The sequence below is a fragment of the Pollicipes pollicipes genome, unplaced genomic scaffold, assembly GCF_011947565.3.
Source record: "Pollicipes pollicipes isolate AB1234 unplaced genomic scaffold, Ppol_2.1 Scaffold_4295;HRSCAF=5057_pilon_pilon_pilon, whole genome shotgun sequence".
NCBI lineage: Eukaryota > Metazoa > Arthropoda > Thecostraca > Pollicipedomorpha > Pollicipedidae > Pollicipes > Pollicipes pollicipes.
Genome location: NW_023596461.1, coordinates 26,028,416 through 26,042,758, shown reverse-complemented (window position 1 = coordinate 26,042,758; position 14,343 = coordinate 26,028,416). Strand labels below are relative to the sequence as shown.

Here is a 14,343-nt window from a genome sequence, read left to right as displayed (position 1 = left end):
GCATGGGCAGCTGTTACCGCCGTGCGACACGCCGATGGCTGTCAACGCTGTAAGCCGCGCAGGCGAGGTCGGAATGCCGGCCTGGGAACTCGAGCCGGAGGCTGGTCCTAAGATGGAGCACGTGACGCGGCTCGGGAACGTTGCCACTGGCTGCGCGGCAGGAGGCCGGAGATGCAAGACGGAGCCTCGGAGCGGCGGCCTGCATTTATAGCCGCACGAAATATCCCAAGAACATCGCAAGACGCCTGCCGATGCCTCTGTCGAGTCAGAAACATCCCCACTTCAGTTGAATTTCGCTGGTATGACCTACTTTCCGCCCCTTCAAGCCGGAAGTGGTGTTGGCGCGGCCCGGCTAGAACTACACAGGCGGCACCATCTGACACCACCGTAAGCATGCGTGCATCGGCGTCACAGGCCAGTGCAGGTTCATCTGACCAGTGTTAGATGGCACTCACCGCCGACTGGCGGTGTTCTTCCCTCTCCAGCACCTTCTCCGTCTGGTCCGAGCTGAACTTCAGCACCGCCGCGATCACCTTGGCCAGCGTCTGCACAAACGACGGCAGATGTCATGCCACCCCACATCAGTGCACCTAACAATATGGAATGGATTTCACATCTGGAAACCATGGCTTTCACGGTTGCCATACAAATGGAGCGCGCCAATAGATGTATCATCAACATCTAACCGGCCCTCGCGGCCGCGCGGCTGCTTCACCACGCCATTCCCTCAGACCACGTGCTGGTGACGTTCGTGGAGACGTGACGCCGTCCCGATCGCCAGAGCAGGACACTGTTTGAAGGTGGTCGCGGCTGCTCCGCCTAGTTTAATCAGTATCGCTCAATTTCCCCAAGCACCCACCAGCCACTACTGAAATTTGCGGCATCTCAGCCATCCAAGTTGGTGGCCGGGGTAGCGCGCGCGGCGAGCTCACCAGCGGCTCCTTGCCCATCATGTACTCGAAGAGGATGTTCCTGAGGTACTCGAGCTCGGTGTCGGGGTCGAGCCCGGGCTGGCCGTGCGCCGGCGGCGCAGCACGCAGCTCCAGCAGCCGCCGCAGCTCCGCCACCTCGCGTCTGCCGGACACCGGCTGCACGTGACGCACATGGCATGCTGACACACATGACACGCTGACAGTACGACATCTGTCGTCTACCAGACCCGGGTGGACGTGAACGTTTCCGTGGCCCCAAGGAAACGTCCGCGTCAATTTCCTTAGCAGGCTTTATGGTATGTCAGCAGCCACCCAGACCACCACACCCAGGGCGGCTGCCGCGCACGCGCGTCGCCCCGGCGGCCGGCGCGGCCGCACCGCGAGGCCTTGGGTTCGACGGCACGCGCCGCTTGCGACGGCTCACGCCAACTAGCGGTCATGTCACCGACCCATAGGTCACATCACCGACCCACAGGAGGGGCTGTCACCGACAGCCGGCCGGTCACACCACCGACCCACAGGAGGGGCTGTCACCGACAGCCGGCGCCGGTCACACACCGACCCACAGGAGGGACTGTCATCAGCTGTCACATCAACGACCCACAAGAGGGGCTGTCACCGACAGCCGGCGCCGGTCACACCACCGACCCACAGGAGGGGCTGTCACCGACAGCCGGCGCCGGTCACACCACCCACCCACAGGAGGGACTGTCATCAGCGGTCGGTGCCGGTCACACCACCGCCCCACAGGCGGGACTGTCACCGACGGCCGGCGCCGGTCACACCACCGCCCCACAGGGGGACTGTCATCAGCGGTCACATCACCGACCCACAAGAGGGACTGTCACCGACGGCCGGCACCGGTCACACCACCGCCCCACAGGGGGACTGTCATCAGCGGTCACATCACCGACCCACAAGAGGGACTGTCACCGACGGCCGGCGCCGGTCGCACCACCGACCCACAGGAGGGGCTGTCATCAGCGGTCAACATCACCGACCCCACAGACGGGACTGTCGTCAGCGGTCACATCACCGACCCACAGACGGGACTGTCGTCAGCGGTCACATCACCGACCCACAGAACGGGACTGTCGTCAGCGGTCACATCACCGACCCATAGGACGGGACTGTCATCAGCGGGTCACATCACCGGACCCATAGACGGGACCTGTACGTCAGCGGTCACATCACCGACCCACAGACGGGACTGTCGTCAGCGGTCACATCACCGACCCACAGACGGGACTGTCATCAGCGGTCACATCACCGACCCACAGACGGGACTGTCATCAGCGGTCACATCACCGACACGCGGGAGAGACTGTCGTCAGCGGTCACATCACCGCCTCACAGGAGGACTCATCAGCGGCCGGTGCGGCCGGACTCACTTGTGCTTCTTGCGCATCTGCTCGATCTGCTTGTGCTGGGCCAGCACCTGCCTGCGGTATGGTCTCCAGGCTGGTGGTGCCCGTCTCGACAGCGGCGGCCGCCACCCCGGGCTGGTGTCCTCCAGCCGCTGGCGGGTGGGAGGGGGCGTCACCCGCAGGGCGTCATTCGCTCAGGTGCCGGGGGTCACAGCGTCCATCACAAGGGCCGCCAGAGGTCACTCCACGGGTCACAGGCGGCCCACTCGCCGAGGGTCCGAAGCAATACTTCCCACACAGTGCAGAGTTGCGGCACGGCGCAGACTTGTACAACGTGCATTGCGTGAGGTTGGGTTAAAGGCAACATTCTCCTTCGGTTCCTTGGGATGATAATGTGGCAAACGACACTTCAGGACATTTGGAGTTCCCGCTCAAATGTGGCTATACCCTGCTGTTTGCCCCGCGCCATCAATGATTGTACTGCCGTCAGTAATGTCATTACATCAGATAGAATCCCATGCCATTGATGCGAGCGAAGGCGAGCCGTCGGGGTTGAGGGTACGTCGTACAGTGCCAGGCTGCTGCAGGTACACAGGGTAGGACACATGGATGAATTAGAGCTGACTTAACGCACACTGACAAAACTAAAACCCGAGACCACTCGGACGGGAGTACTCTCCCAGCTGGGTTACTGGGTCCCCATGGCAAAGAGCCACAGACGGTTTCAGAGCGCTTCCTAAGTTGCCGTCCTCTTATCGGTCAGCCAAGCCCTACGGTCGGCGAGTACAGCGTGTGTTGCACAGTAGGATGGTGCGCATGCGCAGCATCCCAGAGCAGACGGGCAACGCACCCTGTTCAGTCTGCGACGCCTCCTCCGCGAGCTACAAAACGGAAACAACGAGACACGGTCAGCGGCGAGCCCTCAGCGCTGAGGCAGCCAGTGTTATTGGGATCACAGCAACGACAGTCCAACGACCAGCGGCCAGCCCTCAGCGCTGAGGCGGGCCAGTAATATTGGGACCACAGAAACGACAGTCCAACGATCAACGACCATCCCTCAGCGCTGAGGCGGGCCAGTGTTATTGGGATCACAAGCAAACGACAGTTCAGTACAACACTAGAGAGCCGGCTACTGTTTGCACGCTGACCGCAAACGCCATATCAGACAAAAACACGCTGCATTCCGAGAAGGCATCAGTGGGAGGCCAGGCCAGCACGGCAAGTAACATCTGACCACAGAGTTAGGAGGAGGGAAGGGAGAAGTTCAGACAAAATAAGTGAGATCCAAAAAACGACGCCAGGTCGCCAAAACGGACGCAACAGAGTCCATCCGAGCAGCTGTGACAGGCCAAGGGGAGGGGGGGGGGGGGGGGGAGGGATCACCTGTCGCTCAGCCTGCAGCTCCTGCTCCAGCTTTCTCCAGCCGCTGCCTGCGAGGCCGCGCTGCACAGTCTCCTCCAGCTGGGTGGAGAACTGGTCCCGCATCTGCTCCAGCTGGCGCTCGTAGTCGTCCCGCAGCGTCTTCAGCTGGCCCTCGCGGTCCTGCGGGCCCACCGCACACTGTCAGCAACCCTCCACGTTTGCCCCGGCGGCCGGCCGACCGCGCCCGGCACATCACAAGCAACGGGCACGCATCCTGGCGGGGTGGCGCTGTCCAGCAGAGACAGTCAGAACGCATCGAATGATGCAGTGAGCGCCTTCGCACTGCACAGTGAGCATTGCCCCCGAGCCAACATTCAGAGAAGCACCACTCGGTGATGGGACAACGATGCAACGTTGCCGACGTAGCCTGAGCGAGCAGGCGATCACAGGCCGGGCCGACGGCGGCGGCGTCACGCCGGCATGGCGGCAGACAGCCGGCGCAGGACGACGGACAGCCGGCGCGGGACGAGACGGCCGGCGCAGGACGACAAACAGTTGGTGCAGGACTGTAGGACAACCGGCGCAGGATGGCAGACGGCCAGCGCAGGACGGCAGGGCGGCAGGCGCAGGACGGCAGGATGGCCGGCGCAGGACGGAAGACGGCAGAACGGCTGGCACAGGGCGGTAGGACGGCCGGCGCAGAACGGCAGGGCGGTCGGTGCAGGACGACAGGACGGCCGGCGCAGGGAGGCAGGGAGGCAGGAAGGCACGAAGGCAGGGAGGCAGGGAGGCAGGAAGGCAGGAAGGCAGGACAGCAGGACGGCCGACCGGCTCGGGCAACGCCTCACCTTCAGCTGGGAGCGCGTCAGGTCGATGGCCTCCACCTTGTCGTCGATCTCTCGGTAGAGGGAGCGCACGCGGTCCCGGTGCTGTTGAGTCAGGTAGCCCTCGTGGTGCTCCGCCTTGCCTGAGGGCCGGCCACGGTTACGGCGCAGTGAGCTACTGTCAGACGACATTCCACAACCGCACGCACGCACGCGCGCGCACATACACACGCATGCGGACGCACACGCACACGCACACACCACACATCAGCACCTGCGCAATACTGGGGACAGGTAGTCGTACATTACTTTTCCAGCAAGAGTCACCAATTCACGCACATATGCAGGACGCAAGACAAAAGGAGGCATTGCCGCTCTCGCCCAATCACTGGGTGTCAGCCTGCGCCACTGTTGCTGAGCGCAGCGGCGGCGGTGGTACGGACCCATGAGCTGCTGGAGCTTGTCGCTGGTGGCCCTGCTCCTGCTCGCGCAGACCGCTGCTCAAAGTCCTCCGTGACGCTCTTCACCAGGAGGCGGCTGCTCTCGTCACAGAGACGCACTGCCGGGACGGCGGCACACTGAACACGACGCGAACTCTGGCGAGGCCATCATTGCGCTCATCCCATGTGACGGCTCGTTTCGTTTACCACGCCACCATCGACCAGTGATCGTGCATCGGTTGGGTGGGGTGGGGGTGGGGTGAGGGGTGGGGGGTGGGGGCACGCATACCCAAATGTGTTCGGAGTCAGTGAATAAGCCAGTTGACGGAAGATTTGAGGCCAGAATTATCGGCTTCATAACGGCAGGAGTTAGTCACGCAGCCACAACATAGCGCTGACACAACAACGGTATGACCAGAAGCCCCGGCGCGACCGCTGGAGTGCCAGTCTGAATGAGTGTCTTCGCTAACGTACCTTTTAGGGAATCGTCCTCAGCTGTCCGCATTTGGCATGCATGCCTCCTTTTTGCTGCACGTGCCTGGAAGCTTGTACTTATTGAAAATCGGTACCGCTCCCTCAGCTAGTTAATCAAGCTGGCAGCTTGGCATTAGCTCTGCGTCAGTGAAATTTCGGGCCGGCTAGCTTTTGAAATAACTTTCCGCACAAACTGGCAACGTGTTGGACAGAAATGACCCCATTCCGAGACCACCAGCGCTGATGGGAGGGCAGAAGCCAGGCATCAAGAAAACAGGGTCAATCAGGAAGAGGAATAAAGACGGCAAAGGAATACCAGCTGGCCGGATAACCACGACCAGATGTTGCTGTTATCATTTCACGTTTGAAGCATACCAGCTGAATAAAACTGAAGCCGTATGGCCTGCATGCATTACAGCGTCACCATTTAGTTGGCAGCAAAATATCTAAATCATGCAACAGTGGCACCCAAGAATCCGGCGAATGAGACATACGCTCATCCGCTGTCAACACCTGGCGCGGCTGAACTCGACAGCACGCAAGGTTAGTAAGCGAAGCGAGTTGGAACAATGACCAGGCCCGGCAGGCAGAGCGCCGCAGGCTGGGCGTCGAGCCGGGCACTGCAGACCAGCGACGGCAGCCGATGGCCACCTCAGCGGGGGCGCGACCACACGAGACACGCAGTGGCGACGCCAGCGGCGCCCGGCGGACTCACGTGTTCTTGGCTCGCTCGGCATCCAACTGCTCCTGCAGCCGCCGCCGCTCCACCCTCACTGCGCTCGGCCAGCTTCCGTCAGCTGGCGCTGCAGGTGTTCAGCCTCGCTGCGGGGCGGCTCCTGCTCGCCGGGGGGCGCCCGGGACCGGGGGGCACCCGACACCGATCAGCGCCTCCAGCTCTGAGACGGGCGGCGCCGGGCCGGGCCGGGCGACGGCGGCCGCTCGGCGGCGGCGGAGACCGGAGCGGCGCCGACAGCCGCCGCCTGACGCCGCTCAACCGGCCGCTCGCCGGGCGCCGGAGCGGACACCGAGGAGGCGCCGCCGCCGCGTTCCAGCCGGCCCACCTCGGCGGCCAGCTGCTCCAGGCTGGCCTCCAGCTCACCGATGCGGGCACTGTGCTTGGCACCCGAACACTGCAGCGCATCCCTCTCGCTGCGCAACTGCACCAGCTCGCCGTCCTGCGCCAGCAGGCGGGGCCCGCAGCCCCTCGGCGTCGTCGCCCCCGGCTGGCCGGCGGCCGGCGGCTCAGCCGGCGGCCTGGCGGACGCGCTCCGCCGCTCCAGCTCCGCCAACTTCACAACTGGTGGCCTCGTGGGTCGAGCTTGCGTTCGTCCCTTCAGCCGGTCTTCGAGCTGCAGCACCCGCTCGGCGAGCACCTGCCTTCTCCAGCGTGAGCGTCCTGATGGTGATCGGCTTCTCCGCCGAAGCGGCCGTCTGCCGACCGGTCACCTGAATCCTGGGCGGCGCTTCGCCTCGCCTCTCCAGCTCCTCCACGGCGCGCCTGGAGTCGTTCGTTATCTGCAGCGAAACCGCTTGCCCTCAGCTGCCCGCCTCCACACTCTGCCCTCCCCACAGCTGCTGCGAGGGCGGGGTCCTCCGCGTCGCTGCGCGAAGCCAACGCCCTCCTCCAGGCGCGCCGCCATCCGACTCCTCCAGCTCCTTGGCCGGTTCAGCTCCTGCTTCTCCTCCAGCCGCTCCTTCTCGTTCTCGGCATCGCGCAGGCTTCTCCTTCCAGTCGTCGAGATCGCGCTCCACGCTCACCTTGCCTACGGTCAGCGTCTTCAGCTCGTCGCGGAGCCGGAGCGTGTCCAACTCCAGCCGCTCGCGCGCGCCACGCAGCGTGTCCAGCTCGTTCTGGCCGTTCTTGAGTCGGATGTCGGCCTGCTCGGCACGCCGCTCCGCCTCCTGCCGGTCCACCAGGCCCTGCTCCAGCCGGCGCTCCAGCTCCACGCTGGCGGCGCTGGCCACCGCGTACTGACGCTGCTTCTCTGCCAACTGCTCCTCCAGCTCAGAGACGCGTCGCTCCAGATCGTCGCGCGTCTCGGCCACCGCCACGCGCTCGCGCTCCCAGGCGGCCGCCTGCTCGTCGCCTGGGCCAGCTGCCTGGCGCGCGGCCTCGAGCTCGACGCCGCGCCCCGCTCTCCTCCTCCTCCGCCCGTTCGGCCTGCAGGCGCGCCAACTCGGCCTCGCGCTCGGCGACCGAGGCCTCCGCACTGGCCAGCTGGGCGTCGCGCTCCTGCAGCCGGGCAACAGCCGCGTCCCGCTCGGCCGTCAGGTCGGACAGCTGGCCCGAGGCGGCGCCGGCGGCCGACTGCTGGGCGGCCAGCTCCGCCCTCAGGCGGCCGAGCTCGACCTCCCGCTCCTCGGCCGATGACCGTTCACGCTGCAGCTCTGTCTGCACGTCACCCAGTGTCGTCTGGGCCAGACACAGCGCTTCCGACGCTTTCGCCGCCTCGTCGGTCTTGCAAGCTAGCGCTGCTTCCAGGTCAGCGTGCTTGGAAGCAAGGGCCTCGGCATCAGCAGTCTTCTGCAGCAATGCCGCACTCGAGCTTTGTACCTTCGCATCCCGCTCCTCTCGTTCGCTGAGGACAGTTACAAGTTCACACCGGTCTTCTGCTCCAGAAGTTTCTCCAATTCCAGTAGTCGTAACTGCATGGATCCATTTTCCGAGGTAGCCGAGTCGACGGCTGCAGCACCCCGATGAAGTTCTTGCTCTAGAGCTTCTATTCTGCTGTCCGCACTACTCTTATCAGCGAGAGTACTTAGCTGCTCAGCGGTCTTCTGACGCAGCTCTTCTTCAAGCTGCCGAACTCTTGACACAGATTCTGTCTGATCCAACAACGCGGAACTCAGCTCTGTGTCTTTACTACTGCAGTCTCTTTCTAGATGTTCCACCTTTGTCTTAAAGCGCGGCGTTCTCAGCTTGAGAAGCCTCCAGTTCGTCTCTGTGCCGGTGTCCCTCCTTCTGCACGGTGTCCAGCTCGGCGCGCAGCGTTGCCGCCTGCTGATCAGCCACCCGCAGGTCATCCCGCTTGGTTTGAAGCTCTTCGGCAGCCTCTCGCTCCACGTGCTCCAATTTGGCTCGCAGGCCCTCTGCCTCTTCTAATTGGACCCGGAGTCCATTGGAATCGTGCTGCGCCTGCTCAAGTTTGGCTCCGAGCTCCTCAGATTCCCTTTGTGCCTGCTCCAATTTGGTTCGGGTAGTCTACCAAAGCGCTTTGTGCCTCCTCCATCTGGGCCTGCAGTCCCTTTATCTTACCTTCTGCTCCCTCCAGCTCGGCCCGAAGCCCCTCAGCGTTCTTTAATTCAGCTCGGAGCACCTCCGTCTCACTTTGTTCCTGCTCCAATTTCTTTCGGAGTTCCTCCATCGTCTGTTGCGCCCCTCCAGTTTGCCTCCGGCCTTCGCCACCTCCTGCTGCCCCTCCTCCAGTTTGGATCGAAGACCCTCCACCTCCTGTTGGCTATTCTCCAGTTTAGCTCGGAGCCCCTCCGTTCTTGTTGTCCCTCCTCCAGTTTGGCTCGGAGCCCCTCCGTTTCTTTCTGCCCCTCCTCCAGTTTGGCTCGGAGTCCCTCCGTTTCTTTCTGCCCCTCCTCCAGTTTAGCTTGGAGTCCCTCCGTTTCTTTCTGCTGCCCCTCCTCCAGTTTGGCTCGGAGCCCCTCCGTTCTTTCTGTCCCTCCTCCAGTTTGGCTCGGAGCCCTTCCGTTTCGTTCTGCCCCTCCTCCAGTTTGGCTCGGAGCCCTCCGTTTCGTTCTGCCCCTCCTCCAGTTTGGCTCGGAGCCCCTCCGTTTCTTTCTGCCCCTCATCCAGTTTGGCTCTGAGTCCCTCCGTTTCTTTCTGCCCCTCATCCAGTTTGGCTCGGAGTCCCTCCGTTTCTTTCTGTCCCTCCTCCAGTTTGGCTCGGAGCCCTTCCGTTTCTTTCTGCCTCTCCTCCAGTTTGGCTCGGAGCCCCTCCGTTTCTTTCTGCCCCTCCTCCAGTTTGGCTCGGAGCCCCTCCGTTTCTTTCTGCCCCTCCTCCAGTTTAGCTTGGAGTCCTTCCGTTTCTTTCTGCCACCTCCTCCAGTTTGGCTCGGAGCCCCTCCGTTTCTTTCTGCCCCTCCTCCAGTTTGGCTCGGAGCCCCTCTGTTTCTTTCTTCTGCCCCTCCTCCAGTTTGGCTCGGAGCCCCTCCGTTTCTTTCTGGCCCTCCTCCAGTTTGGTTCGGAGCCCCTCCGTGTCCTGCTGTCTTTCCTCCAGCTTAGCTCCGAGGCCCTCCGTGTCCTTCTGTGCCTCCTCCAGCGTTCCCCGGAGCTGCTCTGCCCGGCTCTGCTCTTCTGCCAGCCGCTCGTCCGCCTGTCGCGCCGCCTCCTCGGCCGTCTCCAGGGCGGCGGCCAGCTGGCGCGGCCCGCTCGGCCTGCACGTCCCGCTTCTGCGCGCAGCAGGCTGGCGCCGCGCTCCGCCTCCACTAACCTGGTCTGCAGCTGATCGGCAGCGGCCTGGAGATCAGCCAGCTGCGCCTGCCGCTGTCCGTCCGGCCTCCTCGGCGCGGCCAACTCGCGCGTGCAGCGCGGCGGCCGACGCCTCCAGTCGCCGGATCTCGTCCGACTTCTCTAGGCACTCCTCCCTCTGCGGGGCGGGCACAGCACGGCACGGCGTCAGTACACCAGCAGTGGACGAAGTCAAACAAAGTGCATTGTTGGTGAGCTTATAGTTTAGATGGTAAACGAACAAAACATTAAATACAGGAGAAAACGTACTGCTTCAAAAGTGGCTTGCCCGATAAATGAAACATGACGTCCAGAGTTTGAGTATGCCAGTGAGTGTCCTTTGGTGCCAAAGCAGTGAACCATCCACAATGCCACTGCAACTCTCTGCTCCAACAAAATAAACTGCAGACTAGTTCAAAATCAGCGCCAAAGACTGCATGATAACGGGACAGAGGCATAGCCAGCATAGTTATCAGGCGCGCAGGGCATCTCCTGACGTCTCCGCATACAAACCACAAGGCCCATCAGTCATGAGATCCGTCAACACGGCGGTTAGTGCACACAAACGTCAAACAAAGCTCAAACGGGACAGATCCAACACACTTCCATTCCTCTGGAGACCTCCCAGTCGCTTCTCTACAGCTGTCACATTCGACGAGACGATGTCGTTAGTAACACACGGTGAGTTGGTAATCTAGGGCAGCACTACGTCGGCAGATATTGTCAGGGCTACATTCGGTGGATCGATTCTACAAGGGCCACACTCGGTTGGGTTGACTTCAACTCGGGGTTACACTCCTCGGGCAGGTGCCGCTCGGGTCACGTTCCGCGTGACGCTGTTGAGGTCACACTGCTGGTTGGACGTCACTCAGTTGCTGCTGACGAGCGGGACAGGAGCAGCCTCCACACTCCACTGCAACCAGACTGGTGCAGTGGCAATGTCTAAACTCCACACAGCAGCCGTGGCGGCGGTGCATCACTAGCTAAACTCCGTTCCGCTTCCAGAGGTGGAGTAGCGCGCCGACCGCCGATGCAGGACGGCCGCAGCGGCGGCGGCGGCGGCGGCAGTCGGCAGGTGCGCCGTCCCGTGCAGTTAGTCCAGCTCGCCGGCGGGCGGCCTGGCTCGACCCGGCCACTGACCTCGGGCGTCGAATCGGCCCGGTAGCTCTGGCTGCGCACCAGCGCCGCCAGCTCCTCGCGGTGCTCCTCGGCCAGGGCGCGCTCGCTGCGCTGGTGCGTCTGGCGCGCCTCCTCCAGCTCGGCCTCCAGCGCCAGCAGCCGGTGCTCGGCCGACGCCAGGCTGCGCTGATAGCTCGCGCGGCCCTCCTCCGTCCGGCTGCTCAGCTGCTGTACGCGCTGCTCGTACGCCTGTCGCAGGCGCAGCACGCGCGCCTCGTGGTCCGCCTGCAGGCGCGTCACGGCCTGCTGGTGCTCGCCGGTAACGGCGGCCAGCCGCTGGAGCGCCTCGGCCTGCGCCGCGTCCCAGTCCTGCTGGCGGCGGCCGGCCAGCTGCTCCAGCTCGCGCCGCGTCTCCTCCAGCCGGCCGGCCAGCTCGTCCAGCTGGCTCCGGTGCGATGAGATCAGCTCGTCGATGGCCAGCTCGCACTGGCTGCGCACGCCCGCCAGCGCCTGCTGCAGCTCGTCCAGCTGCTGCTCGTACTCGCAGCGCACGCGGCTCAGCTCCACGTGGTGCTTCAGATCCTGGCTCTTGAGCAGCTCGTTCAGCTGCTGGATCTTGGCCTGCATGGTGCCGATGGAGGAGCGCATCGTCTCGCGCACCTCCGTCAGCTGGCTGATGAAACATCTCCTTCTCCTCCTGCAGCTTGCGCGTGAGCTCGGCCTCGCGCGCCAGGAAGCGCTCGTTCTGCGTCTGCGCCCGACTCTTGGCGGTGGCCAGCTCGGCGCTGAGCGTGCGCAGCGTGCTCTCCTTGGTGCGGATGATGTCCTGCAGCTGGCCGACGCTCGCCTTGGCGTCGTCCATCTCGTCCTGGTTCTGCTTCAGCTCGGTCAGGAAGACGGTGATCTCCTCGTTCTTGTTGGTGATCTCGCGCAGGTACTCCTGCAGCCGCTCCTCGAACTCCTCGCTCTTGCCAGCCAGCTCGTCGCGCTTGGTTGTCCACCACGCGGCGCAGGTGCGCCCGGTCGTCCTCCGCGCGCTTGAGCCGCTCAGAGCTGGCCTCCAGCGTCATGGACGTATTCTCGTACACCAGCTGCAGCGCCTCGAACTCGGCGTTCAGTCGGCTGCGCTCCAGCTCCAGCAGGTGGACCGAGCGCCGCAGGCCGGCCAGCTCCTGCTGGGGGTCCGGCTCGGCATCCGCCCGGCCCGCCCGCCTCCCTGGGTCTCCGGCTCCCGCGGCCGCCCCTCGGCGGCGAGCGGCGCCAGCGGCGTCTCCGTCTGGCTTTGCGGTTCAGCCTGTGTCTCTGTCTGCGTCTCCGCCTGGACGCCCTGCAGGGGCGGCGAGCCGCGAACACCGGCGTTCTCAGCAGCCTGGTCCAGAGACTTGACAGTGAGCTCGGTCAGCTCCCTGCCTTTCTCCACGATTACCTCGTCCTGCAGCGCCAGCCCAGATGCCTGGTTCAGAACGTCCTGCGTCAGCTTCTCCACCCTGTCCTCGGACGCGCTCTGCAGCGCCTTGAGATGATCATCTCCACGTGGGCCTCCTCCAGCTTCTTCTTCAGCGCAGCCGCCTCCTGCTCCGCCTCCGAGCAGCGTGTCTCCAGCACCTCCTTCAGCTGCGTCACGGACTCCACCTGACGCTGGCAGTCAGCGTTCTGCCGCTCTGACTCGTGCAGACGCGTCTGCTGGAGCAGCAGCTCGGCAGACGCGGCCCGCCACCGCTCCTCACAGCCCTCCAGCTGGCTTGACAACGCCTCCTTCCCCCCGCAGCACTTTAACTAAGGGAGGGACTTCAGACTCAACACTCGCACTCGCTAACTGCTCCTCTAAGCACGCATTCTTACCCCTGAGCGCGTCATGACTAGCTTGAAGCTGCGCCATTTCTGTCAGCTTCTGACTGAGTTTGTCCTCGAAGTTTTTTTTAAGCTCTTTTTCGGCGCTCAACTTCCTATCGATCTCCTCGTTGATGGCTCGCAGCGAGGTCGCCAGCTCCTCCTGCCGCTTCACCTCCGAGTCGAGGTTGTCGTAGTTCTGCTTCAGCGTCCCCACCTCGTACTTGTAGCAGTCGATCAGTTCGGCCTGCTCCTTCAGCTGGGTCTTGAACAGGGCGATGCGCGTCGCCAGCGTGTCCTTCTCCAGGCCGGCGTCCTCGATCTGGCGGCTCACCTGCTTATGGTCGCGCTCGACCTCCGCCAGCTGGGCAGCCAGCTGTGCACTGCGCGCCTGCTCGGCCTCGGCGCGCGCCCGCAGCTGGCCGTTCTCCTCGCGCAGCTGCACGAGCACTGAGTTCGTGTCGGAACATAGCGCGTCCATCTTGAGCGACACGTCTTCCTTGTCGCGCAGCTGCTGCTGCAGCCGGTCCTGCAGGCACTTCTTCTCCAGCTCGAGCAGCTGACGCTGTCGCGCCGCCTCCTCCACCTCGGCCTGAAGGCCGGCCATCTGAAGGCGGTACGTCTCCGACACCTTCTGCAAGCCGCCCACCTCCTGGCGCAGCGCCACCACCTGGTCCTCGCCGGCCTCGCTGCCCTCCGGTGACGATGTGTCGACGCCGTCGACCGCGTCCCCTGCGCCGTCCGCGGCGCCCGCCTCCGCCAGTGGGCCGCCGCCCCCCAGGCCGCGACACTCCGTCTTGTACGTCTCGATCTCGTTTCCCAGCTTGTCCAGCGCCTGTAGCATCTGCGCCTGCTCACGCTCTTTGCGCTCGATGCCGCTCTCCAGCTGCTCCTTGAGCGCGCTCTTTTCGCGCATCGCCTGATCCAGCTTGGACTGTAGAAGCTCCAGCGAGCGGTTCTGCTCCTGCACGCGCTCCAGCCGCGCCGTCAGCGTGGCGCGGATCTTGCCCATCTCATCGTGCACGAGACTGAAGTCGGCCTGCATACCGCTCACCTCGTCCTTGGTCACCTCGTGCAAGCTCTTGAGCTGCTTGACACGGTCGCGCTGCTTCTTGCCGCGCTCGCGCTCGTACGCCAGCTCGCTCTTCAGGTTTTCGTTCTCGTTCTCCGCCAGCTCGACGCGCAGCGCGATCTTCTCCATCTGGAAGAGGCGTGCCGCCAGCCTCTCGTTGGACTCGTGCAGCTCATCGGCGCGCTGGCGCTCAGCCTGCGCCTGGTGCAGCTGCGCCTGCAGCCGCTCCAGCTCGGCCGTCAGCCGGCGCACCTCGGTCCTGTAACCCTCGGACACCTCGTCAAAGTCGCTGATGTCGCTTACCGTCGACTCGAGCTCGCTGCGCGCCGTGCGCAGTGCGTCGTCCAGGTCCGTGCGCGCCGTGCGCAGCGCCTCAGCTTCGCCGCGGGCGCCGTCCTTCTCCTCGGCCAGCGCCGCCGCCTCGGCGCGCAGCCGCCCGACGTCCGCCTCGGCCTGCTCGGCCC

The 14,343-nt window shown here is 64.0% G+C and overlaps 3 protein-coding genes and 1 long non-coding RNA gene across 4 annotated transcripts in view; all 4 read right to left on the bottom strand.

Moving 5' to 3' along the window:
• LOC119097360 (uncharacterized) overlaps nucleotides 1-3,002 on the bottom strand; it is a 4,294-nt gene extending 1,292 nt beyond the window's left edge. The window contains exons 1-5 of the mRNA XM_037220407.1: nucleotides 2,992-3,002; nucleotides 2,324-2,374; nucleotides 933-1,074; nucleotides 456-545; nucleotides 31-150 (exon numbers count right to left, since the gene is read on the bottom strand). Coding sequence (XP_037076302.1) covers nucleotides 31-150; nucleotides 456-545; nucleotides 933-1,074; nucleotides 2,324-2,374; nucleotides 2,992-3,002 — 414 coding nt within the window. The remainder of the gene's footprint in view (nucleotides 1-30; nucleotides 151-455; nucleotides 546-932; nucleotides 1,075-2,323; nucleotides 2,375-2,991) is intronic.
• A 742-nt stretch (nucleotides 3,003-3,744) lies between these two features.
• On the bottom strand, nucleotides 3,745-5,015 carry LOC119096378 (uncharacterized). The gene is made up of 3 exons (XR_005094062.1): nucleotides 4,929-5,015; nucleotides 4,510-4,628; nucleotides 3,745-3,841 (listed from the first exon to the last, which is right to left on the bottom strand). It is a non-coding gene; the product is annotated as an uncharacterized LOC119096378 (long non-coding RNA).
• A 928-nt stretch (nucleotides 5,016-5,943) lies between these two features.
• Nucleotides 5,944-8,764, bottom strand: LOC119097359 (autophagy-related protein 23-like). The gene is made up of 7 exons (XM_037220405.1): nucleotides 8,656-8,764; nucleotides 7,545-8,045; nucleotides 7,365-7,486; nucleotides 7,158-7,319; nucleotides 6,777-6,914; nucleotides 6,499-6,622; nucleotides 5,944-6,050 (listed from the first exon to the last, which is right to left on the bottom strand). The coding sequence occupies exons 1-7, from the start codon at nucleotides 8,762-8,764 to the stop codon at nucleotides 5,944-5,946; spliced, it is 1,263 nt and encodes a 420-aa protein (XP_037076300.1).
• Nucleotides 8,765-11,438: 2,674 nt separating this feature from the next.
• LOC119097358 (A-kinase anchor protein 9) overlaps nucleotides 11,439-14,343 on the bottom strand; it is a 34,095-nt gene continuing 31,190 nt past the window's right edge. The window contains exons 20-27 of the mRNA XM_037220404.1: nucleotides 14,132-14,281; nucleotides 13,597-14,074; nucleotides 12,842-13,539; nucleotides 12,511-12,657; nucleotides 11,979-12,110; nucleotides 11,648-11,944; nucleotides 11,486-11,598; nucleotides 11,439-11,442 (exon numbers count right to left, since the gene is read on the bottom strand). Coding sequence (XP_037076299.1) covers nucleotides 11,439-11,442; nucleotides 11,486-11,598; nucleotides 11,648-11,944; nucleotides 11,979-12,110; nucleotides 12,511-12,657; nucleotides 12,842-13,539; nucleotides 13,597-14,074; nucleotides 14,132-14,281 — 2,019 coding nt within the window. The remainder of the gene's footprint in view (nucleotides 11,443-11,485; nucleotides 11,599-11,647; nucleotides 11,945-11,978; nucleotides 12,111-12,510; nucleotides 12,658-12,841; nucleotides 13,540-13,596; nucleotides 14,075-14,131; nucleotides 14,282-14,343) is intronic.

Bases quoted from the DNA above. Each gene is read 5' to 3' on its own strand.
- LOC119097359 (XM_037220405.1), bottom strand. From the start codon at position 8,764: ATGGAGGAACTCCGAAAGAAATTGGAGCAGGAACAAAGTGAGACGGAG. The intron at 7,320-7,364 runs GTGGCCAGCGCC...CGGCTGGAGCAG, and splicing joins AGAAGCAGCGTCAGTACGCG to GGCCTGGTGGACCGGCAGGA. The intron at 6,051-6,498 runs GTGAGCTGGAGG...GCCCCCGCTGAG, and splicing joins CAAGCACAGTGCCCGCATCG to GTGGCCATCGGCTGCCGTCG.